The sequence below is a fragment of the Poecilia reticulata genome, unplaced genomic scaffold (genome assembly GCF_904066995.2).
Source record: "Poecilia reticulata unplaced genomic scaffold, P_reticulata-male-v2 Scaffold_41, whole genome shotgun sequence".
Lineage (NCBI taxonomy): Eukaryota > Metazoa > Chordata > Actinopteri > Cyprinodontiformes > Poeciliidae > Poecilia > Poecilia reticulata.
Genome location: NW_027675139.1, coordinates 93206 through 119706, shown reverse-complemented (window position 1 = coordinate 119706; position 26501 = coordinate 93206). Strand labels below are relative to the sequence as shown.

At 39.7% G+C, this 26501-nt stretch overlaps 1 protein-coding gene and 3 long non-coding RNA genes across 4 annotated transcripts; 3 read left to right on the top strand and 1 right to left on the bottom strand.

The window, feature by feature from the left end:
• Window positions 1-1205: 1205 nt before the first annotated feature.
• LOC145550407 (uncharacterized) lies at window positions 1206-2797 on the top strand. Its single transcript, XR_014086310.1, has 2 exons — window positions 1206-1604; window positions 1749-2797. It is a non-coding gene; the product is annotated as an uncharacterized LOC145550407 (long non-coding RNA).
• An 8463-nt stretch (window positions 2798-11260) lies between these two features.
• LOC145550406 (uncharacterized) lies at window positions 11261-12078 on the top strand. Its single transcript, XR_014086309.1, has 3 exons — window positions 11261-11408; window positions 11485-11625; window positions 11788-12078. It is a non-coding gene; the product is annotated as an uncharacterized LOC145550406 (long non-coding RNA).
• Window positions 12079-13689: 1611 nt separating this feature from the next.
• LOC145550405 (uncharacterized) lies at window positions 13690-20848 on the bottom strand. The gene is made up of 4 exons (XR_014086308.1): window positions 19499-20848; window positions 16977-17239; window positions 16489-16737; window positions 13690-16402 (listed from the first exon to the last, which is right to left on the bottom strand). It is a non-coding gene; the product is annotated as an uncharacterized LOC145550405 (long non-coding RNA).
• A 1368-nt stretch (window positions 20849-22216) lies between these two features.
• On the top strand, window positions 22217-26389 carry LOC145550403 (uncharacterized). Its single transcript, XM_081604368.1, has 6 exons — window positions 22217-22895; window positions 23560-23693; window positions 23827-23974; window positions 24690-24938; window positions 25791-26055; window positions 26178-26389. The coding sequence occupies exons 1-6, from the start codon at window positions 22540-22542 to the stop codon at window positions 26379-26381; spliced, it is 1356 nt and encodes a 451-aa protein (XP_081460494.1). The 5' UTR covers window positions 22217-22539; the 3' UTR covers window positions 26382-26389.
• The last annotated feature ends 112 nt before the right edge of the window (window positions 26390-26501 follow it).

Sequence of the window (26501 nt, the reverse complement as noted above, 5' to 3'; positions counted from 1 at the left end):
TCAGATTTTATGTCCTTGAAATTATACTTAGAAAAATGAATTGCTTGTTTGATCAGAAGCTTCTTATTGCCTTGAAATTAAATATTAATTCATCAAATATATGACTGTAGTTGGGAGTTTGAAGTTCAAAATATTTACTAAAAAGTCCATCGAAGTTGGGATTTTGACTGGGAAAAATTGTGACATGCATAAATCCTTACATGTCATAAAAATACAACTTTTTATTTGCACTTGTGATCGTTTGCATTTCTTTAAATGCTTCACACACACGGCTCTATGCAAAAATGTGGAAAAATGCATTGTAATTGGCACATATCGTTAATAACTGAGCACGTCAAGCAGTAAGTCCCACCTGTTTGCAGACATGGAACTGGAACATGGTGAAATCGTATTCACATTGCAACTTCAAAATTAATCTGAACATGACATAAATAGCTGCTGGAATCTGTTCTTTCACTGCAGTACTGCTAATTTCTTGCATTGCACATAATATTTCTCCTGAGTGCAACTACAGCCATCCCAAGTACCACCAGTGGTACATGCACCACAGCTTGAGAACCACGAATGTAAACAGTTAGCAATCCCTAGTGTAAGTTCATTTGTAGTCTTATAACTTATTAAGAAATGAATAATAGGCATACAGTTTCTGAACTCTTTAGAAGAAAGGAGAAGTACAGAAACAGTAAGAAAAGCAAACTCATGCCTCGTTTTGTGTCAAGTCATCGTACATCAAGACCACAATCTGTCCGTCCGGGATGCCATTCCTGTTGACAATCTGGTAGGCAGTGGTGTGAAGTAACGAAGTACAAGTACTTCGCTACTTCACACCGGTTGTTTCAGTTGTGCTGGGCTGTGGGGCAACTCAAAGGCTAAAGCACTTCATACCTGGTGGTGATGGTAAAACACCAATAAGTTACAGTATTTACTGATCCTCTGAAAAAAAAAAAAAAAGGAAAAACCGAAGACGGGCCGACAATATTCGTAGTTTGGAGCAGAGGTTGCGCTACAGTTTTTTTGTTGTCCGTCAAAGAAAAAAAATCATATATATATATATATATATATATATATATATATATATATATATATATATATATATATATATATATATATATATATATATATATCTATATATATATATATATATATATATATATATATATATATATATATATATATATATATATATATATATATATATATGCTGGAAGATGGGCGCTACCGTGCTGGCTAGCGCCAGCTAGCCCGCCTGCTGCTAACTTGGTAGCAAGCTACCCTGGATGTGACGCATAACTGTTATGTTTAACAAATACTTAAAGTATGTCTGTTAACAATTAAGAATTGATTTTATTTGTCATTGACAGATTCGTGTTAAGAACTTGGGAGAGGATTCCAGTAAACTACGGGTCAGGGCGAATAAATATAAGGGGACAGCCCTGACCCGTAGACGGGTGCAGCTATGCCGCATCCCGCCTTGACATCCACCTCTCCTCCAAGTTCCATTCGGAGTTGCCCAGTGTGCTGCTAAGCGATGTTTGTCAAAACGTTAAGAGGCACGTAACCATCATGCGCCTGGAGGTCCACCTCCCCTCAAAGCCCACTCCCAGGTGAGACTTGTGGATGCAAGTTGGCCCACTATGCAGCTGAAGGACTTGAACCACAACTTCAAGCGGTGGATCAGGCTCTTGGAGCAGGTATGTAAAAATCGATGACCACATTCAATGACCTACCTGTGTTCTCCTTTCCTGCAGGACTGACCTGCTTCTGGTATTGACTCCTTCCCTTCCGGTAGTCTGGCTGCCATTCCCCGCTGGTTGAGTGGCTGACATCCGGGAGCGGTGGGTCCTGCTGGGGAATGGTCCCGGCAGGACCCGCCGCTCCCTGATGGAGGCGGTATCCCAGCGGGCGTGAGCGCTGGGAGACGGCAGCCATTAGGGAGCGGAGGGTCCTGCTGGGGAATGGTCCCGGCAGGACCCGCCTCTCCCTGTTGGCGGCCGTCTCCCAGCGAAGAATGGCAGCCAGACTACCAGAAGGGAACGAGTCAATACCAGAAGTGGTTCAGAAACTACCACCAGGGTGACTGAGAGCTCGCAGCCATGGGAGGTACCCACAGAGCCATCGGTCCAGGAGGGACCTGCCTCTGCTCCAGAGCCCGCCGTCCAGGAGGGACCTGCCTCTGCTCCAGAGCCCGCCGTCCAGGAGGGACCTGCCTCTGCTCCAGAGCCCGCCGTCCAGGAGGGACCTGCCTCTGCTCCAGAGCCCGCCGTCCAGGAGGGACCTGCCTCTGCTCCAGAGCCCGCCGTCCAGGAGGGACCTGCCTCTGCTCCAGAGCCCGCCGTCCAGGAGGGACCTGCCGCAACACTCATGTCCCCTCCTCCTGTCCGATGACTGCAGTCCGTTAGAACTTTTTTTGTCCAGCAGCGACGACGGTAGACAGGAGGCGGAAGAGCACCTTGAAGTTCTATTTTAAGGAAGTAGAACTTCCTTGAACTTTATACGAGTGGCTTTTGTAACCATTTGTTTTTTTTTGTCATGTGAATTTCCCCTGCACTTTTTTTTTTCTATTCCACTTATTAGGTTTGAAGTCTTTTTTTTTTACGTTTTTGCACCTTATTTTCTTTAATATTTTGCACTTTATTATAGTCCATCGAGTCTTTGTGTGCGTTTTATTTTTTCATACAAGTACTTGCATTTCCTTTTTTGCACTTGTATTTTGAGTCTTTGTGTTTTTTTTAATACATGTACTTACCATGTCCTTTTTTTTGCACTTTATAAATAAAAAAATGTGTCAAAATCAAAACTCTTATCATTTAAAATGGCAACAATCCGGTAGCATTGTGTCGTGTTGGGTAAGTGGCATTCCTCTCCCAGCAGGTCTGTGGTGGGGACACATCCGCGTCGTTTCGTGCTGTGGAAATCGCGGCAATGTCCCAGCAGGCGTCAGTGCTCGTGTACGGCTGTCTGCCAAAAGTCTCAAAGTAAACTAAGTGCCTTCCTTCCTTTCCAAGACTTTTTTTTTTGTACATGAAGGGTTCTCTGCTCTGAGCATGTGGACCTCGAACCGGGGAGTCGGGCTACTGGACCACTTTGCTGATGGGGTCGGTGCAAGATTGTTTAAGTGAACTTCAGTGTTCACTTAAATGTTAAAGTGTTCCCTTTATTTTTTTTGAGCAGTGTATATAGTTTTTAACTTGCATTGGTTCAAAATGAGCTTCATGTAGCACTGAGGCTTAAATACAATTTCTTAATGTATTATTTTCATTATCAATGTTTTTGGCAGTTTTGGGGAGAAATTTGATACAACTAGATTTATTAAATTATATAATTTTCAGGTTAGACCTTTCTGCATGACTTGGTTAAACAGATTATTTTGAGTTATAGCCAGAGAGAAGCAAACAATTTATTCCCTGTTTTAAACAACTCTATTTTGTAGAAATCTATTTGACACATGACATCATTGTTAATTTTAATGTATACAATTCAGAATATTCAGTATTACTTTGGAAACTCATTCGAATAGTTAAAACATTTGTGAATTTTGATTTAACCTCTTTTATATTTTGCTGAAGCCCAAAACTGAAAAATTTCTCAATAGATCAGATTAACTCACAATTTGTAGATTAGATTAATTCCATGCATCTCCCCGTTTCTGTATTGAAACACTGTTTAAGTGTTTCGGTACAGAAACTCCTAAGAAACCCACTCTAATCATTTAGCCCACATTTCTTTCATTGCTAACTATAACAGTTGGATTTAATTTGAACAGGGTGTTTACACCTCAGTGAAAGAATTGAATATTTGGTTGACAATATGTGCAGTAAACCCATCATTTGGTTCAGTAATTTTCTGAAGAGTATTTTTCCTAAGATTTGAAATGGATTCAAATAAACTTAAATCAAAACTTGAGATACTAGTCCTCATATTTGTAGCCACTGTAATTTGAGCCAAATAGATTTTAGACGATCCTTTTTTGTATTTGAAGTGTGGCTGGTTGTGCTTTTGTAAATCAGGAAATTAACAATTTTTACCGTACTTTTATCCTTTTTCAATCGTTGTCATGCTGGAGGAGAAAAACACATTAGCCAGATGTTGGACAATCAGTTATAATCATTCAGGCAAACAAAATATTTCTGTAACCTGCAGAGGGTTCTAACACCCTGCTGCATCGAGCCTTCACTTGTACCGTTAAACTTATCCTGGGGGTCAAACAGCAGAGGTCAGAGTGCAAAGACAGGAGACCATGAATGTGCTGTAAATTAAACAAAGGTGAGAAAAAGTGGCATCAAAAATTCAAGAAAAACCTTTAAAAACTACCAAGTTTTGTTGGCAGCCATTTTGTCTCCAACCTGTAGACTGAGTGGAACCCCAGAGGCCCCGGAGCCCAGGTCACATGACCAGAGGCGTAGAACCAGGACCAACCAGGGCAACAGGCAAGCAGGACCGCCTCTGAGTCTCAGGATGACTTTACATGTGATGCTCCATTTGCCCCATCAGAAGCTGTTCAGGGCAGCATTCAGTCCTGCTGTGCAGAAAAATCTGGACAAAGTGTGTGGCCCTCCTTGAGAGAGCGAGGGAGAGACGGAGAGATACAGCATGTCATTGTTTTCAAACCTCCGTATCACGTCGGGCAGAATCCGATGGTCTTTTCTGCCATAGGAGACCCTCACAAATCACGCCTGGGTCTCGTCCTGTAGCCAGGTGTGTCCTCAGAGATCACAGTCAAACATCCAATGCGAGATCCTGTAAGCTGCAATCCGTCCTCATGTGACAACAGGAAAAATCCAACCTCACTGACCTCTGTAGAAGCTGTAGGAATCGACCAATAGGTCTTTGCCCTCAAACAGCAGTCCAGGAGAAAATGGTACAATTCATAGGTGTAGAAAGTGCAAATGTCCAAGTCAGCACAGCTAAGAACAGCAGAGGCCTTTCTCCTCACCTCCTCGCACGGCCCTGAACCCGCAAAACCCGGCCCCCGTGGTCCCCGTCAGACCACAGGAAGCAGCACTGCTAGAGTAAAACACAAAGTAAATTAAGAAAATCAAAGTGTATGCCACCTTTTGCTCACATAATTATAAATTGTTGAGAAAAATTATTATTTTGAGTGTTTAACACAGTTTAAACCTTTTAGAACAAATTTCTTAAGTTTGAACAGGTTTGTGTGAGTGATTTAAAACCCGAAGTATTTAAAGTACAAAGGAGAATAGAGAATCTGCAGGAGAATTTCGGCTCAGACCCCTGGGGTCTTATCATTAAAGACAGGAGGTCATAAATCAACATATGCAGGAAGGTGGAGGACAGTATCACTTGAATTACTCTGAGAAAGGGAACTTTGGTCGGTTCACGTAACCAGGATGAGAATTCTTCCAAAACTAACATCTGACATGGTGAAAAAACTGAACATAAAATGTTTTAAATCACTAACAGTTAATTTGTAAGACATTTTTCTTAGTTATTAATAATATGTTTTGACTGAAAATTCTATTTTGTTTTAGAATTAATTTAGTCAATGATGAATGTATTTGAAATTGTATTATTTCTGAGTATATTAGAATCACATGAAAATGTTTTGTTTAGTATTAGAAAATACTTAGGTTTATGGTGAATGAATGTCTTAATTCTTATTTGTTTCTAATTCCTAATTAGAAACAGGAATTGTACTTCATTATTTTCTGTTAATATTGTCTATTTCTTTTGGTTTGATATCAGGACTAAACTTTGGAGATGCTGAGTGCAGAAGAACAAATTGGGTTTTTGGAGAACTTTTCATTGAATTAAAAGTACAGTATTAAAGGTTTGTTCCTGGCAGAGCAGAAGAGAAACCAGAATTTCACAGCTACCTGTGAGGTTCCTGCATCTGTTTCTCTTGGCCCAGATGGCTGTAGAGCCACAGGAGGCCAGATACTGTTAAGAAAATAAATTTAAAATAAGTTAGTTTTAGAATTTATTATGACTTGATTGAAATACCATAATTATAGTTTTAAAATTTATAACATATTCTGACCTATTGATATATTTTACTGTAGTTAAAGCAGATTGTTTGCCAAGATCTCTGATCTGCTCTTTGTCTGTCTGGGAAACAATCAGTAGGAAGTTCTAGCTTTTCACACTGATCTGTGAAAGCCATAAACCACCATGAATTCGGAGAGTCTGCTTCTACCTTATTTAACAAAAGGTGTTTGATCTTGTCAACAAACTGCGGGACTTTTTCTAAATTTAAAAGGGCCAGAGATGCCTTCCAATTGGTCAAGTAGAGATACGCCTTATTTGAATACATTAAAGAGGAAAACACACCTACAGGTATAAAAGTTTGTGCACAAGGGAAACAATTCAGAAAAAAGCTGATTCATTTTACTTCTGCACCAGCTCTTTCTCCAAGGACGTCCTTGATATTTCTTTGTCTTCTTGTCTCAGGTAACACTGTTTGTATCTGTCTTTCTTTAGTTTCCTGTACTATCTTATATTTTCTTCTGATTGGATTAAATCCTGTAATTCTGTGACGTCAACACGCATTGTTGTGTTTTTGTCCCCACACGTGGCCACGCGAGAGAACCCGGGATCAAAAGGAAGTATCAGAGCCAGAGTTTTGCTAAATTTACCAGTAATATAAAAATTCTTCCTTAACAAAATTAACTGTCTTTTCTGTAGCTGGTGATGTAGATGAAGAGTTGCCTCTTTTTTTGTTTGTTTCTTTTGTTTCAGCCAGGCTCAGGGTCACTGGAGCGGCTCAGATAACGTCCACTGCCTCAGACCCTGAGCTCCAAAGATAAAATAGAAATGCATTAAGATGATTCACCCTCAGATGTTTCAGAATTAACCGGTTGTGGAACCAACTCCTTTCAAAAATGAAACTCCAAGAAATTACTAAACATTTTGACAAAATGTATTATTTCCAGCTTCAGACACTTTTCATCTATTGGTTATTCAAATGCATATGTAAAATAATGAATTCAATATTGTACAATTTTACACAAAAGCATCCTTGTGATATTGCCACACTTTAAGACAACCAGTTAAATTTCCTTAATAATAATTCACGTCAAAAAGAAAACTGTAATCAAATATTATTTATTCCATTAATGAAAATATTACCATTATCCTGATATTTTTCAAAACTGCTGAGTGTTTTATTAATGTATTGTTTTCTTTTTAGAATTAAAAAATTGTTCACATTTTGTCTGAATTTTTCTCCATGTCCCCTTTGGGGCTCCGTAGAATTTAAAGTACTTTTAACCAAAATGTTCTCAATGATAACAATTACATCCAACTGTAACTTTATACAATTAAAATTAGAGGTGATGCAGGAAACTCATCAGTCTGAAAATAAACATGGCATAGATATTGATTGAAGCTATTCAATTTTATATAACCAATTGTTAATTTAGTAAGAGCTTCTCTATAACTCTGTATTTCAGTCATGCAGGAAGGCCCAGTATAAGAGCTCATTAAATGAACTCACAATATAACAATATTAAATGAATACATTCATAATTAACCATATCTTTAAACCGAATAGTAATTAGAGTCTATTTCTTCTCCACCCCCTGTTGACATAATTTAAATATTTGAAAGCGATTTTGCATTTACTTTTCTCCAAAACTAAAATTTTACAGGATTTCACAAGTTTTCCAAATCATCTATCTGGAATTGAAAGTAGACTATCAGATGTTTTAAATGTAAAGTTTTATCAGAAATGTTTTATGTTTATCTTTTTCCCCCTTTTTGTTTTCTTATGTAAATAGAAAACAAACATTTCTGACAACAACATTTCTATTGTTCTCAGAAATATTTTTTCAGAGATTCTTTTTCTGTACATATTTCTAAAATGTCCAACTGAAACTGTACTGCAAAGGCCAAAAGTTTTATTATTTTAAAGAGTTCAGATCAGAATTTGGATTGCTTTCCTAAAAGGCCGTGTCAATGTTTATTCTGAACTGACAAAAGAAAAATTGATCAGATTTTTCTTTTGTGGCAGAGGAGAAAAAAATGTAGACAAATATTGTGCAGTACTGTAAGATGTCATTACGTTTCAAATCAAATGTTCTGTTGGACTTGAATTTATGCATCAATTCAATCAAAATTTAAGGCACAAAGTGCTGTGAGCCAGTTGTTGTCCAATCAGTTTGTTTTTACATAATCAATCATATCCACTTTAAACGTTTCATCATGTCCAATTTGTGCCTTTCTACCAAGACAAGCATGTGTTTCGAAAGCAGCAGTTAGTTAGTTAGTTAGTTAGTTAGTTAGTTAGTTAGATATTTAGTTAGTTTTGTTATTAGAAAATAAAAACAACAATATTAATAAAAATCAAAAGAAAATAAAACATGTCAAACTAAATGAAAAGTCTCGTAATAAATGCTGTCTGGATTTAAACCAAAGCTGAAATGTGATTACTCCTTTTCGAACATATTATTTCCCACTTTGAAGTAAGGTAACTGAATTATCTAGATCTATAATCAGTGGAGCTCTTACTTTCTGACAATCTGGATTTCGGCGTGGGGCTGCGCGGAGGTTTTGGGTTCAGCCATTGGGGTTTATTTCGGCCATGAGGTGTCATGGTGTTTCCCGGGTCCCGTCAAGTGGGGATTTGGGCTCGGTGGGCTCGTGGGGTTCTACGGGGTCGTTAGGGGAGGGTCCTGGGGCCGTGAGGGAGCATGTTTAGCCATATGGAAACCTTTGGTTATTTTCCAAAGGGTGTGTTTGTGGGGTGAACTGATGCGGGTGGGTGGGGGTGTGTGTGAGAGGCCAACCATGGGGGATGTTTTGGCCCTGCGTACGTCGACCTCCAAAGAGTGGAGGAGCCATTATGGCTTTGGGGGAGGGGGGGATTTTTACCCCCCGCCCTCGAACGTGACGCGTCCGCACGTCGACCTCCGAAGAGCGGAGGAGCCATTATGGCCTTCGGTGGATTGGTGCCACGTGCCTCACCAGACATTAGGGATGACCTGAGGTTGCTGGGGAAACGTCCGGCATTTGCAAGAAGGACTCGCTGCTGGACAATGGCAGGAGTCAGTGCTGGGGGGTGCGGCTGCCTCCCGATGGCTGCCTTACCAGGGGCACCAGACATATGGAGTAACCTGAGTAACCTAAACCCAATAAAAAAACAACTAAAAAAAGACGATAGAAGTGACTCGATTACTCTTGTGATCACAACAATGCGATGCCCGACCCGATCAGGACCAACTGCATCGCAAAACATCCAAAGCAGAGCGTGCCCACTGCATTTGAGACCGCAACAGGAGGGAAGAAGTGCCAACGTCGCTTTTTGCGATGCACGGGTCAGTTACGGGATGAGGAATTGGCCGTGTTGGTAGAACGCAACACAAACCGCAGTGCCAACGTTGCTTTTTGCTTCACGCTGTTTAGTTTAGCAGTTCAAGAAGATGAACAGAAAGCAGAGTAGCGGAGATGGTTTTATGTACTGTTTTTGCTGTATTTATTTATTTTTTTCAATGGAACACCAGCTGAAGCTGAAGAAGTACCAGTAGTGGTGGTGGTGGGTGCTTGTGAAACACATGGAATGGACCCTGTAGTTTACCAGAGTAGTTTCGGAGATGTGCGGGGGTGAGTGCCAGTTCCAGTTCCAGCACGGGATTTCAAACCTTCCTCCCCCAACCCCCCCAGCATCTTGGCTGACATTCACTGCGAGTCTGGCACCTTGAACCACTGCGCTACCGGAGCACAGTGGTGAAAAACGATAGCGCTTTCATTTTTATTTATTTATTTATTTATTTTTTCCTGTTGCGGCTCAATTCCACACCCACACGCTGAAGAAGTACCCGTGGTGCTTTTTGCGGCACGCACATGCCAAGAGCAGTAGCAGTACCAACGCTGCTTTTTGCGGTACACGACCACACAGTGGATGCTGTGGTTTAGCGGAGGATGCGGGTAGCTTCGCCGACGCAACCCTGGTATTATTGGGAAGACCCCCCCCCCCGAACACGAAGAATGCGTGGCTGCTGCAATCCACTGCAAGCTAGGGACCTTCAAACACGTGGCTGCAATCCATTGCGATGCGGGGCACCTTAAACCAAGTGGCTGGCTGCCATCAACTGCCATTGTGGGGCAGCTTAAAAGACAAGACTACTGGAGCCACAAGTGGGTCACCTTTGCTCATAGCGCCGCTAGCAGCTGATAGCAAGCGATTTGGAGCAGCGAGGAGCATCATCACCACCAGCAGCTTCCTCTCCACGTCAGAAAATCACCAAACTATAGAAGCCGTCCGTCCGTGCTGGGGGGATGGAGAAAAAAAATGACCCGTTGCTTGTGTAACCCACCTTCCCTTTAACCTCTGGGATCCTCATGTGTATTTCTGGGTTTCCACTATTCTGCTGCTCACTGTTGGTTGTGGCGTCGGTTGTTAATAAAACAATCTGAAATCTCCAACTCAACTATTACTGAACAAGACTATTCTCCCTTTGCTCTTGGACTCCTTTTGAACTACAATTGGTTTTGAAGTATCACTGATTATTATTTCTTTGATTGGTTTATTTGTTTTTTCCTTCTTTGTTTCTTTTGAACAATTTATTTTTGTTTAGTTGTTGCTGTTATTATTATTATTGTCACTATTATTATTATTATTATTATTATTATTATTATTATTATTATTATTATCATCATTATTTCCACTGCAATAAATGGCAATATAAACAAACCTCTTTGCATCAGCTGCATCAATTATCCGGAATAATTCTGGGGTGCTTCCGAATGTCCGCCTTAACAGGGGCACCAGCGATGAGGAGGGGTCCGGCCGGGTAGCGGGAATGTCCGGGGGGGGGAAGCAAGCTGTATTTTATTTGTTTGTTCTGTGTTATTTGCTTTTCTGTATTGTTTTTACTTTATGGGTAGTGTCCCTTTAAGAGCAAGGTACGACATCACTTTACGGCAGCATTCCGACTGCAGTTACTAGGGAAACTCCCGGGCTTTAGAGTTTCAGAGCTGCTGCGGAGCAGAGACGTGCTAGTCTCTGCACACAAATATAGAGCTCTATATGAAGATTTTTTTTTTTTTTTTGCTGTCCAGCTTCTTTTAATTTTATTTAATTTTTTTACCAAGGACCCTGAAAGGATTCCTTATGACCTAAATGTTTTGTTTTTCTTTTCTCATTGTGGGTTTTCCAGGAAAACTATGACAAAGTGTTGAAACAAAGTTGGATGTGTTTCAGTCCAGTAACTTGTAATAAATAAACTTGGGAACTTGGAGGAGAGGCGGATTCTAGTCAACTACGGGACAGGGCGAGTAAACATAAGGGGACAGGGAGGTGACCCTTAGGCGGTTGGCAGTGCTACGGGCATCGAACCCTCATGTTCCTTTGGTGACGACCTGGGACCGGGAAGCCCTGGATCAGGAGGTGACCGGCCCGGGACCCTTGAGCTTCTCCTCGAGACCTTTGTGTTCAATGGACCTTAAGCTTGGTAAGGTCCATTACACTGAATGAAAGGTTCCGAGTCAGAAACTCTAGAAACTGACTGCATGTTTGTTTGGACCCAGCCAGCTGCCTCCAGGCTGGAATAGATGGAATCAGGACCGGGGTTCTGCAGCTGTGACCAATAAACCATCGTCTCTTCTGACATATGCTGGAGACATGACTCGGTCCATAAATCAGAACAGCTTGAAGGTGCTGGGACGAGGGTAAGTCCCACAATTTAAGCCTCCTTCAAAGTACACAGGTATTACAAAATGAAATATGTGAAGGAAAAACGGTTTTAGATAAACTATAGTATTAAAAAAAATCACTAATATGTAACATGTTTTGGACTGTTTTACTATCAATGTGTTTGTGATTTTCCATAGGTGAGCTACTGGGCGTTGACTACCTTCTAAGTCAAACAGGAAAGCCACTGAAACTCAGAACAGACAGATGTTCTGCTGGAAGGTGTGGAGGCAAATGTAGCGGAGGAAGATGAAGGCTTTGTGGACGAGGAAGCTTGGGACTTTCTAGTATCGGAGCTAGACGATGAGACCCTTTTCTCTGCTACATCACAGCTCGAATCCTCCACCCAGCCTGGCATTGCTGTGCCTATGTCAGAGGTGGGCATTCTTAGTAAGCTGTAGAATTGAAGAAAAATAAAAAATAACTTCAACATTTTTTGTTGTTTTCTCAGGGTTTAGATGAGGTCGGTGTACCTGCAAGGCATCAAGAGAAATTGAACATTGGGAGGTTTTGGTCCCCCAAGAAGAGGCAGGAATTTACTCCTGGGGTTGAGAGTGTGAAGAGGCATGCTTTAACCACTCCAGCCCCATCTGCCCAATGGCCAGACTGCTGCCGCCTGGTGGAGACCATCTTTGTCCGGCTGTGCAATATCCGTCGTAGTCCAAAGAAAAGAGGGGCAGGCACAGTCTCCAGGTGGGATTTAATCCTTCAAGAGTAAAGGAAGATCAGGCAGCTCGTTCTGGCAAATGTAGCCGTGATGGGGCAGACAAACTTGCAGCTAGTGGATGTGAGCTACACCACCCTGGTTCAGTGGCATAACAGAAGGGTCAAAAGGCAAGAAACCGCTGTGGTACTTCAAGGGTTAAACCTTCCCAGCCGCTTTTCTGTTGCTGCTGACCCACTTCTGCCTGCAAATATACGTCCGCATTACGGCGTACCACATTCAGGGCCACTGCATTCGTACAGGCTACCATCCAACACTGTGGGGCAGTCAAAATAAAAAAAAGCTACAATTCACTGATGGGACAAATCCATCAGGACAGCAGCAGCTTCTCCCTGCCCCACCCAAAAGGCCTCAGCTAGTGGCAATTACTCCAGTGGCACCACAGGGATCCGTTATCCTCACTACCCAACAGCAACAGAGTTTGTGGAGCCTCTCCACCCCTCCTCCACATGCTTATGCTGTGGCCCCTGCTCTGGACTCTGCTGTGGCCCCTGCTCTGGACTCTGCTGTGGCCCCTGCTCAACCTGGTAGAGAACCTCGAAAACTGACGCACAAAGTTTTGCACAACACATGCAAAAAATGCGGGCAGTTTAGAATAGCTGAAACAGGACACAGCCAATATAGGGGGCAAATTTACTGTCCCTCTAATGAAAGTCTCACTTTCACCTCCCAGTGAGCTGAATTTGTTCCAGCAGTGACTGGAACAAATTAAAAAGAAAAAAATAAATGTTTTCTTTACTTTAAATAACTTCACAAACTGTTTCATATAGTTTTTATTTAGTTCACAGAGTGATATTTATTTTGTTTTAGGTTGATTGATGTCATTGTGTACACCAAGTAATTCAACAAACCATAGTGTAAAAGGTTTCAAGTCCTTCAGCAAACCACACATTTCTTGGTTTAAGAAAGAAATGGGAGACTTCAATGGAAATGTGTTGCATCCAAATGCTACAATGTTTTTGGACCAACAAAATGTTTAATTCACCGTCTTAATTGTTGATGAATAAATATTTGGTTCTTTGAAATCGATGAGGTCTATGGTCTTTTACTGTGAGTAAATGTTAGCTGCTTCCAATTCTGAATTATTGGTAATAATTTTAAGCATACACTAGAAAAAAATATTATTCACTTCACTCAAAAAGTACTTAAGGAAAGACACTTGAAAGAATATTTTAGTTTCAGTCATTGTTTAGCTGTGAAAAATGAAAATAAGCACTGGGTATGATTACGGACATTAAAATATACTGTATATAGCATACAGTATAATTTAACATCAATTTGACTATATTGGTAGAATAAAAAAAAATTAAGGAATTCATCAGTTTTAAAACGAAAGCCTTTTATTACAAAGTGTTGTGTTTTACTTTACAGTACTACACCATCTGTACAAAAAAGCATTTAAAATGTTTTCAAGATACAAAAAAACAAACAGTCATTACTTCATAACACTTAAACATTGATTGTGCGAAATCTTTTCACTAAAACATAGTATGGCGACTGGTAGGATCGAACTCACGACTCTGGGATCGGCCTCACTCTTCCCCTTCCTCAACCATTCAATGGGTGAGTTAATGTAACTTTGAAAGCAGAAAACCTTCGAATTTGTAACTGTGGAAACACCTGTTTGCTCCACGATAGCTTGCTACCAAGTGGACTGGTTAGCACATCCAGGGTAGCCCGCCAGCTGCTCACTTGGTAGCAAGCTACCCTGGATGTGACACATAACTGTTATGCTTAACAAATACTTACCGTATGTTTGTTAACAATTAAAAATTGTTGGAGGTTGTTGCCTTCTTAGATGATTTTTCAAGCTCGGTTGAAGAACATGAGGTGAGGTTAATGAGGGTCCTCCAACGCATTGCTAATTTTGGTCTCAAACTGTCCCCTTCTAAATGCAAATTCTTTCAGACTTCTGTGAAGTATTTGAAGTATATCTGCACAGGGGATAATAGAACCTGATCCAGCTGCTGTACAAGAATGGCTACATTAAACAATTCTGTCAATTAAAAATTGATTTCATTTGTCATTGATTGATCAAATTCTTTTTCAAGAATGTCTCCATATAGATGCCCCATCTGCCATCACCGAACAACAAAACTGGCTGGGCATCTAAGGATGGAGCATGGTGTTGGGAACTTGGGTCAGGGCGCGTTAACATCAGGGGACAGCCCTGTCCTGTAGAGGGGTGCAGCTATGCCGCATCCCGACTTGACATCCACCTCTCCTCCAAGTTCCACTCCGAGTTGCCCAGTGCGCTGCTTAGCGATGTTCGTGAAGAAATTAAGAGGCACGTAACCATCATGCGCCTGGCGGTCCTCCGTGCCGCGACTCCTGCTGTGCCGTTGATGACCACCTGGGACATCGAAGCACTTGAGCTACATTACACTGAATGAAAGGTTCTGAGTCAGAAACTCTAGAAACTGACTGCATGTTTGTTTGGATCGACAGGAACGTGAAAAAAGATTTGACATGATCTAGTAATTATATTTAAATCCTATCTGTGCTAAATATTTAATATTTACATAATTAACGTTATGTTTTTGACTGTTTGGATTTTAATGCAAAGTGGTAATTGTTTTGTAGATTTTCTTTTGATACTATACAATATTCATGTTCAAACTACTTTTCATTCAAAACTTAATTCTCCAAGATGCCCCATCTGCAAACACCTTGCATCAAAACTGGCTCGCCATCTGAAAACGGCTCATGGTGTTGAGAACTTGGAGGAGAGGCGGATTCTCGTCAACTACGGGTCAGGGCGCGTTAACATCAGGGGACAGCCCTGTCCCGTAGAGGGGTGGGAGACAGGAGTTCCTCAGACACAGACAGCAGAACAGAGTCGCAGCACCACAAATATACTCACAAAAAGGGTTAATGAGGGTCCTCCAACGCATTGCTAATTTTCGTCTCAAACTGTCCCCTTCTAAATGCAAATTCTTTCAGACTTCTGTGAAGTATTTGAAGTATATCTGCACAGGGGATAATAGAACCTGATCCAGCTGCTGTAAAAGAATGGCTACATTAAACAATTCTGTCAATTAAAAATTGATTTCATTTGTCATTGATTGATCAAATTCTTTTTCAAGAATGTCTCCATATAGATGCCCCATCTGCCATCACCGAACAACAAAACTGGCTTGGCATCTAAAAACGGCTCATGGTGTGGAGAACTTGGTCAACTACGGGTCAGGGCGCGTTAACATCAGGGGACAGCCCTGTCCCGTAGAGTGGTGCAGCTATGCCGCATCCCGCCTTGACGTCCACCTCTCCTCCAAGTTCCATTCGGAGTTGCCCACATTGCTGCTAAGCGATGTTCGTCAAAGCGTTAAGAGGCACGTAACCATCATGCGCCTGGCGGTCCTCCGTACCTCTAGCCCTACTGTGCCGTTGCTGACCACCTGGGACATCGAAGCACTTGAGGTACATTACACTGAATGAAAGGTTCTGAGTCAGAAACTCTAGAAACTGACTGCATGTTTGTTTGGATCGACAGGAACGTGAAAAATGATTTGACATGATCTAGTAATTATATTTAAATCCTATCTGTGCTAAATATTTAATATTTACATAATTAACGTTTTGTTTTTGACTGTTATTTGGGTAGGAATTGTCCTTGTCCAAATGAGGTCAAAACTGGAGCTGGTGGACCGTAGCAGAAACCCAAAGAAGTGGATGGCGCTTGTGGCACCTGGTTCTGCTCACAGTGGGACCAAGCAGATGATGGTGGCTGATCAGTCTGTGGATACAAGAAGCTGGCAGGAACTGGGGCCTGTGAAAAGTGTCCTTCCTGGTATGATGGAGGATAATGCTGTGTGAAGCCAGCTTTTCCACCAACCCGTTGACTGATCAGTGCCTCGCCTTCACTGTTTTCAGGTTCCTTAAACTCCATGCTTTTATGTCCGTGTTCCACAGGAATGGAGGGGAGCCGTCTCGCTTCTGGGAAGGAGGCGTCAGCCACGGACACCTTCGGAGGAAGTTTCACACCTTGGAGAAGAGAGTCCCTGTCTGTTCTCTTCTGCCGCTCATGTAGCCTGAAAGATAAAAACAGAAATTGTTTCCTTTCAAAGTCAAGCCATCTTTAAAGTGCAATATCTGTTGAAAATAAAGGACTTCTTACCAAGCACACACAGTGGTATTGTTGATGGTGACCAACAACAAGTTGGTCTCGTCCTGTATGGGCTGGGGGTCCTCAAGCAGTTGTTTAATGTGGCAGTATGTTTGAACAATAGACTGCGGGATGGGTAAAACCTTCCCCTTGGTGTCTTTTGGCCGGTTTCTTGCTTGCTGATATTCTTTCAACAGCTTAAGGCAAATGCACTCAGACACTCTGAGTCACAGGTTTCTGGGCAGCCTGGCCATGAAGAGTCTGTGTGACAAACGGGTCATTGAAATAGTAGAAAAACACTAAAGTTCATCAACACTGATTTGATTGGAGCAGCAATGAAGTGCAGTAGAAAAGTACTTCTCATTTTGATGAGCTCAGCAAACCCACATTAATCTCCTAAGCTTAAAACTTTACAACGCTGAGAAAAAAAAAATGTATTTGGCTTCCATGAGTGAATATGCAAACAAGTTATCCATTGTGTCAAATATCAGACAGGTTACCTTTCAGCTGCTTGCTGACCAGGTGCAGAGCCACTTTGTTTCCGGGAAGCCCTCCATGGTCCTGGTAACGTGCTCTTCTTGTTTTTTAAGGTGTATTTGGGGGGCTGCTTGTCCATAGCATGCAGGTTAGAATACAGCTGCAAGACATTTTCTACCTCTGTTGTTGACAATGCAGTTATTGTTCTGTTGGGGCTCAAAAGGTTCTCTGCCAAGCTGTCAACTGCCTCCCATCCAGGAAAACCTCTGTAGTCACACCGGGTCTCCTTACAAAATAAGAAATAAAAAAAATTGGTACAGATATATACACAGTCATTTCTTTGTTATCTCAAAGAATTTCCTGGAACTTCTGGTTGATCGGACTGGATAATCCATATTTGTACCAAAGGAAAAGGCCAACATGCCACAGAAGAAAAAGAGAGAAATAACAGTCTAAACCAGTGGGTCCCAACAAGTGCTGCAGAAGCCTTTTAATCATTTAAGTAAGCTGTTTGCAAGCAGGACACTTAAAACATGCAGTGGAGGGGTACATGAGGACCAGACTAGGGAACTACTGGTTTAAATAAAGTAGATTAAAGTTTAAAATCAAGTACCGTTTCAGATTTATTAATTAAAAAAAACAGAGTACCGTGTGAAAGTCCTAGGCACATTCGAACCCTCAAAACCATGAAAGTCCGACTTATCCAGCCTTGCAAGAACAATAGGTGTCAGTGATCTTGTCCACAGCTATATTTATGCTGAGGGTGTGAGGATCTGCTGTTTTCCTCATCGACCGGTAGCATTTAGCTGTGACGCACAATGTTGGAGGCATCGCGTGGCTAAAACACCTTGATGTCGTTCAAAAAAGATGACATGAACTTGTTGGTTCCCCTGTCCATTGTCGTGGCTGATATTTTGCGAACATGTGGCAGAAATGCTACACTAATCGACTCAGAAATTCTCTGCAGAGAGTCAGTCGAAACGAAAAATGCCATAGAAGCTTCTTCTTCTTCTTGTATTATGGCGGTTGGCAAACAACTTATAGGTGCATTACAGCCACCTTCCAGACTGGAGTATAGATTAGATGGCCTATCGCTATAATCTTCCCATAATATCGGACTTCCTAAGAAAACTAAAAATGCTGTCAAATGCTACATCCCCAGACGATCTTTGCAGCAAATTTTTAATATCTAAATCATTTTTATTTCTATTTAACTCTCCAACACCTCTCTTTCCAGACTATACTTATTACATTCTAGAAAAATATGCTGCACCGTTTCCGACTCTCCACAATAACTACACAAACCAGTACTGTGTTTATTAATTATTTTCAGAGTACTATTGAGCCCCGTATGCCCAAACCTTAATCTGGATATAATATCCTCTTTTTATTCCCATTACCTTCCCTACATTCCCCTACTGTTTTTTGAATGCTATAATAAAATCTTGCCTTTTCTTCTCTATCCCATAGTTCCTGCCATTTCTTTTTAATATATATTTTACTTATACTTTTGACCTCATTTCTGCTTATTTTGATATTTACCTCAACACTATCCCTTTTTGTTGCACTCTTAGCAAATTTATCCGCCAACTCATCCTACTATTCCAATATGAGCAGGAATCCAAATTAACTTAACCCTGGACCCATATTTTTTAATTCTAAAAATTAATTAATATTCAATATGATATCTTGTCTCGTTTCTGAATTCTGTTCTAAAATACTTATTAATGCACTACTTGAATCTGAACAAATCAATATTTCTTTTTTCTCGTTTCCTCACTCTATTCTAGAGGCATTAATATAGCCATTAGCTCACCTGTATAAACTGTCAATCTGTCTGTTATTCTTTTATTTTTCATAAGCATCTGTATATACTTGTAAATACTCAGCATATTCTTTATTTTTATACCTTTCCACCTCTTTTTTTTCTATTTGTCTGCCTTTTTCCAATAAGCTTAAATCAAATTCAGGTTTTCCACTTAACCAAGATGGAGTATCGGGAATACTCACCACAGGACTAATTAAATAATGATTTATTCCCATCTTACTTATCTCACCGTTTATAATCCATCCAAAACTATTTGACATTTAAAACATCTAATTGGTCGTGGGACATACTCTCTTACATTGTAGGACAAATATCCTAAATAGACTTTTTCTGGGAGTTTTTCTTCATCAAACTCTATCAGGATACTTTCACTGTTGGTTTTTTCTCCATTTTTAAAGGTCTGAAGCCTTCTTACATTTTTTTATTTTTCCTCCTTTGAGATTTGATTTCCTCATCTGACACCTCCACTGGGATCCCCCAAATCACTCCCTTCCTCCATTTACTTCCTTCTTGTACCACACTCTATATTTTCCCATTTCTCTCATCCTACATGCTCTGTCTTTTTGTTCCTCTGTATTACAACTTACCATTAAGTTTCCATCTCTTAGTACTTTTGCATTAGTGATATCCCCCACTTGATTCTTCAGAATCGTGGAAAGTTTAACTGGACTGATCTCCTCATTAACTCTAACAATCACTTTGAACTCTCTCACTTACCTCTCCATTTCCTCTTCAGACTCATCCCAGCTTTTCACTACTCTTCCCTTCTTTTCTCCACCTGCCGTTGCTGAAGAATTTCCTCTTTTTGAACTCATCCTTTCACTATTCGATGTTTCAGAACTCCCGTCTCTTTCACCATTTCCCCACTCTGGTCCACTCACAGCACAGCTGTGTCTACCCGCCGTAGTCTTCGTCCAAAGTTCGTTCACCAGTCCTCGGGATTTCCCGATAGAGTCTTGAACATTCCCCCGACGCCGACTTCCAGAAGTCCGAGGTATTCTTAACTCTTTATCTTCATCTTCTCCTTTTTCAGTTCTTGATTTCAACTTTTTAACCATCAATCAGCTACTTAGATTCCACCTGCTCAGACGGAACCTCCCACCTTCCTCCATAGAAGCTATTAGCTCTGCCAGGCTGTTAATGTGAGACATGAAGTCACGTGGGACTTTCGAGGGGCGTTTCTGGGCGGAGCTTGGTAAGGTCCATTTCACTGGATGAAAGGTTCTGAGTCAGAAACTCTAGAACAGTGTTTCTCAACCCTGGTCCTCAATGCCCCTGCTCTGCATGTTTTAGATGTGCCTCTATTCCAGAACAGCTGATTCAAATGATTGCATGACCATCAAGTGGTGCAGAAGCCTGTTAATCACCCAGAGATACAATTCAGGTGTGTGGCAGAAGGGAAATACCTAAGACATGCAGGACAGGGGGGCGCTGAGGACCAGGGTTGAGAAACACTGCTCTAGAAACTGACTGCATGTTTGTTTGGATTGACAGGAACGTGAAAAAAGATTTGAAATGTCAAACAATTATTCCATCATCACATCAGTAATGCGTTACTCTAATTTGACCCCTTGTTTCAGTAACAAATATTCTACAATCCAATAATTGGATTAAAGTTATGCATAGTTTAATGACCATCATTCCAGGATGAACACTCACTTTAGAACAGGGGTGTCAAACTCCAGTCCTGAAGGGCCGCTGTCCTGCAGTTTTTAGATGTGCCACAGGTACAAAACACCTGAATCAAATGGCTTAATTACCTCCTCAGTTCTCCAGAGCCTTGCTAATGACCTAATTATTCTATTCAGGTGTGGTGCAGCAGAGGCACTTCTAAAAGTTGCAGGACACACCGGCCCTCGAGGACTGGAGTTTGACACCCTGCTTTAGAATGTTCCTCACAACTAGAAAGATAAATACTCTGGTAGCACAGACAGGCTACCGGATTCTGATATATCTTATTGGTCAAAAGACATTTGATTATTGGTCAAAATGCATTGATATAAATTGACTGGTAACTGAACTGGTTCTACCTCTTTCTAAAACCAAAGTAGAAAACAGCTAAAATAGGACTCGACAATTTTAAACTCAATACATCAGTTTGACCAACAAAAATAAAATCTAAAAAACAAGTTTTGTTCTTCTTGAACATCTCTCTACATCAGTGCAACAGTTTGATCTACAAAATAAATTAAAATGATACTTTTCACGTCTAACAGACCTTTAGCTCCTCACTGTTAACTCAGTCTCACTTTCCAGCTCTGCATTCAGTAACTTACCAAACATGATCCATAAAAGCACTGATTCAAAAAACCAAAATGTTTTTTTTCCTGTCATTTTCAGCCGCAAACATTTAACTAAAATATCTACGGATACGTGTTTCTGTCTCTGCCTCCCTCTGACTCTCTGCAGCCTGATGTTCCTGCAGGGATTCATGGATTTACAACAGACACTACAGTAATGTACAGTGTCAGAATGTGAACTAAATATAAAAAGTATGATCATACAGAATGAGAATTTAAACAACTTCATTTTCAGATGTACATTATTATACATCTCAACTCTATTTACAGTGTAGCAAAAATGTTCACAACTTTATTTTTAAACCTCTCCTCCAGCACTTTTCTTATCGTCTCCTAACCATTACCCTTATAGTGTGGAAATAATGAAAACAAAAATTGAAACATTGAAAGAAATCAACCTGACATCAGTCTTCATCTGTTCTCCTTTCTGGTTTTATTGTAATTAATATAATTTTTATATCTTCACACTCTGAAACTCCACCTGGCTCTCCTATGTCTTCCCTGACCTGCTCCTCTCATAATAAAATAGTTTAGTTTATTTAAAAATTAAAAACAGTTAATACATATTTCAATAAACTAAATGAAGACCTCGCCAGAGCTTCATCAGCTTTCTTCAACATCATTCTAGCTCTGCTGTTCTCCTAAATATCTAAATAATATAATATAATACAATACAATATAAATACATGTTAAGTGGTCGAGTATGATCAGGTGTTGCTCACTTTAAATAATAAAAAGGCTAATTTTGCTGCTGTTTCAGTCTCATTCTAAATCATTGTGACTAGACTAGCTAACTTTTAAGCAGTAACATTTTGAACATGTGACTATTCCAGAATTAAAACCGCTTAACCAAAAAGATTTAGTTCTATATATAAAAGTAAACTGACAACAAGATGTTATAAACGAGCGATATTCATGGCAACATTCCTGACAGACAGTTTACTTGATTCAAACGGAGTTTCTGTATGGAGGACCAAAACTGACATAATAATAAATAAAAGAATAAATATATATACTATATATTTTCTTTTTTATTTCTCCATACACATGACTTTCCATCAAGAAAAATAGACATTTTTTATTTATTATTTCCTAACCGTATTTATTTCTTGATGTATTTATTTATTATTTCCTCGCTGTATTATTATTCACTCCTCCGTATTATTATTCACTCCTTCGTATTATTATTCACTCCTCCGTATTATTATTCACTCCTTCGTATTATTATTCACTCCTCCGTTTTATTATTCCCTCGTCCGTTTTATTATTCCCTCGTCGGTGTACGGACGAGGGAATGTAAATATGTAAATGAGGAGGCCTGCTTTCTATGTCCTGCTCTTCTATTGGGTCAATCAACCGGAAACAGAACGATCAGTCTGCAGATCCATTGTTCATGCCTGCGCTGTGCTTCTCTTAGCAGAGCAACCTTTTTTAGAGGAATTTTAAAAAATCTAAGACATGTATCGTAGGATTGCTGAGGATTTAAGGCACCTTGCCAATTTAGCTGAAAGTAGCACAGTCAGTGATGACTATTTGCTTTTTCGTGTCAATGTTTTTATGGAGTTGCTGGTCCAGGTACCTGCAGACACGGATAATGATGCTGACTCATTAGTTGTCCAGATGTTGGAGGAAGTGGCTTGCCGTTTGCACCAATCTGTGTACCACACAAGAACAGTTGGAAGACCTGGATATTTGCTGCCTGCTGAGGTATTGGAATCATTTCTTCTTGCTGGTGTATCCGTCATGGATATTGGCAGACTTTTTGGGGTCAGTGAAAGAACAGTTCACAGGCGAATGGCAGAGTACGGTATAAGGTAAGCATGTGTGATATTTCTTTTGCTTTTTGGAACTTATTTGTATTTAATATTAGTATTATAATTCCAGTTGTTACAGAACATCTGTTTCAGTTGCGTGTGGTTATGTTTCATGGCTGTTGAGGTACTGACTTAATCTAAATCATAAGATCCCATTCATGTTAGTGTTTAGCTATGGAAAAACAGGGTGCAAAAATCATTATAAATAATGTTATCATTATATTATTTTTTCATGATGACAGCTGACGCTCTGCCTCCCCTGACCGCATGTTTCTGATCTGTTGTGTTCAAATGTCCAAATATCAAATTTTACTAATAAAACATGTCATCTTGAGCCTTTAATTCACTGAAGAAGTTCAGAATTGTGAGATATTCATATTCATTAATGATTTGCTCGTTCTCTGTTCTAACCCTGCTTCTGACCTCTTAACCTCTGGAGATAGTTTACCTCACCCATCATCACCCAACTAGGATAATGATAAGTGTTGATGGATTGATTGATTAATAGTAATATATTTAGTTTTAGATGGCATCAGAAAAGTATTTACGAATTTTTTGCTGTCCACCATTAATATTCTTCCACATAACTATTATGGTAATTATTCCTGCAATTCATTCTGTGTGTGTAACTTCACTTTGTGTTGCTTTTTATTTTCTCTTTTAGAATATCTCAATTATACAGCAACATAGAAGATGATGAGCTCGATGGAGTTGTGCGAGACATTCTAAGTTATCACCCTAACACAGGATACAAGATGTTATTGGGCTACTTGAATGCCCGAGGTATTCATATCCAAAGTAAGTCAACAGATGAGCCTGTGGCTGCTTATACAAACAACAATTGCAGTTTTATATATCATTCAATTGATGATAAATGTTCTTCACCTCCAAATAAAATATGCTTTAATTATGGTTTACTTAAATTTTCAAGGAAGAAGAGTGCAAGAAGCAATGCACCGAGTTGACCAGCAAGGAATATTGACGCGCACTTTCCAGCTTCGCACTGTTCGTCGTAGAAGATACTCTGTGCCAGCTCCAAACAGCTTGTGGCACATAGATGGAAACCATAAACTTATACGGTCAGAATTATTTATTTGATAGAATAATATCAACAATTCCTGATACTTTATGGACACAGAGAAATGACAAGACCAGATAAATGCTTAACTATATAGTTAGTGACCTGCAGATACTGATCAAACATGTTAAATCTTCCTAAATTAAGCATACAAATTTTCCTTTTTTAATGACCATCTATTTTGAAATGGTTTTGATAATTTTATTAAGGGTCACACCTATTATGAAAAGAATAGGCCTATTAAGAAAAAAAAAAACATTTGATTGATGTTTGTAAAACTTCTATAGCTGCTTCATTACATTTACATAATGAAAAGCATTAAAGTAAAAATTGATTCCTATAAATTTATTTGCCTGCTCATGATTACTTATTAATGTAATTTTTTAAAAAGAGGAATTAAGTTGACATTAAAAATACATGTACTTTTTACAAATAGGGAATAAGGACTTCAAGTGCTGATGATTATACAGATTACTTTTATTAATGCCATTTTTCAAAGTGAGACAAAAAAAGGATAACTTTTTTCTCAGCTTTTCCTAATTGAGAAATTAACCCTTAATGGAACTACCATTTTATTTAACGTAAACATGGACTTAGCTTAATAATTGCACTGCAGTTATGATTTTATTTCTATGTGAATTTTAATCATGCATCCAACAATAAAAATAAAGTTTCTTCTACCAGTGCTAATCAAAAAATGTTTTTTCTCTATATAGATGGCGAGTCGTTGTTCACGGGGGCATTGACGGCTTTAGCCGCCTCATTGTTTACCTGACTGCTGCTACAAACAACCGTGCCACAACAGTTCTTGACAGCTTTCTTGAAGCTGTGAACACATATGGAGTGCCATCTCGTGTTCGTTCAGACAAAGGAGGAGAGAACGTACTAGTGGCACACTTCATGGTTTCAACCAGAGGACATAACAGAAATTCTCACATAACAGGAAGAAGCACACATAACCAGAGGTATTAAAATTAAATTCTATATTTATTATCCATTATCCTTTTTTTTCATATTGACTACTTACATGGAAATTGCTACCTTTTTAAAAATAGCATTAAAAATAACCAAATTACCGAGGTTAGTATAAAGATATGGAACTCAAAATCATGAACTCAATGTCTACAGAGCAATAACTGGATACCAGGGTGGCGTTGTGAAGCCAGCTGTTAATGTAAATCCAAACACAACCTATACTGGATTTACCTGTAAGAGCATGACTCCTGTCATGCAATAAAAGTTGTTAGCCCCTCCAAGCCTTATGGCATTATCAGGAAAAAAATAGTTTATCCATGTCTTGCAGAAAAAGAGAAAGCAGCAGTTTCTTGTTTCCCTTTTGGTGGTTACATTAAGATTCATGTAATCCATGAAGCTTAATGGACTACATGAAAGCAATGATACATTGCTTTCAAGCTATCATTTGGAAAGGGTAGCTTTTAGCTGATGTGCAAGTCCATGACACCCTAGCTTTTGTTTTCTCTCACGTCTTCTCCTTTGTCTCCATGGTCATGGGCTGCTGGAAGACTAAACTGCTCTAACTCATCTAACTTGTGTAGCAGTCCAAGGCTTTGTACAGTTGTCTGTGTCTTCACATTTTTGTAGTACACATGACTGAATTTGCTGAAAATTATTGACGCTCAGACTGTTATTAAAGATTTTTAAATAACCATTCAATTTGTTTTCTAAAGACTAAATACATTTACAGGACATGAATAACATTGAGTGACATAATGTAAATAGAATTTAAAGTTGTTGGTCTTTAAATAAGTGTATTATGAGATCCTTGTTTTTCTCATTAAAATGTCTTTTCAATCCAGGATTGAGAGGTTGTGGAGAGATGTATTTGGGGCAGTGTTGGATCTGTTTTATACAACTTTCTGCTACCTGGAGACCGAGGGCCTGTTGCAAACAGACAACGAGGTGCACTTATACGCATTACACTGGACCTTTCTACCTCAAATCAACAGACATCTGAGATTTTTCATGGACGGCTGGAACAACCACCGACTACGTACAGAACGGAACCAGTCACCACTACTGTTGTGGTCTCAAAACCAACGTGAAGATGGCGACCCCACACAGGTTTGTGTAATGTGTTCCATTTCACAAAGTTTAATTATAAATTAACTTGTGTGTTTTAAAAAAAACTCCAGTGTGTCTAATTTGGATTTTATTTATATCACGATTTCTTAAATCTTTGACAGGTTGACAACCAGTATGGTATTGATGGGGAGAGGCAATATGGTCACCATCATGATGGCGTGACTGTGCCAGAGGTAGAGCTTCCAAGGCCTTTGACTCAGGTGGAAATTGAAAGACTACCAGATCCAACGACCTTGTTTTCTAATGTGATAAATGTTTATCAACAGACAGTTGATATTCTCACTGAAATATTTGGAAATATGTAAATAGAGGCTACAAAAGAAACGTCCTTGAAAATTTGATGCAACTTTGTTTCCTTATTAGATAAAAATATTTTCTTTGAGTGTGTAATTTATTATCATAATGTATGTTGCTCCTTTTCAGAC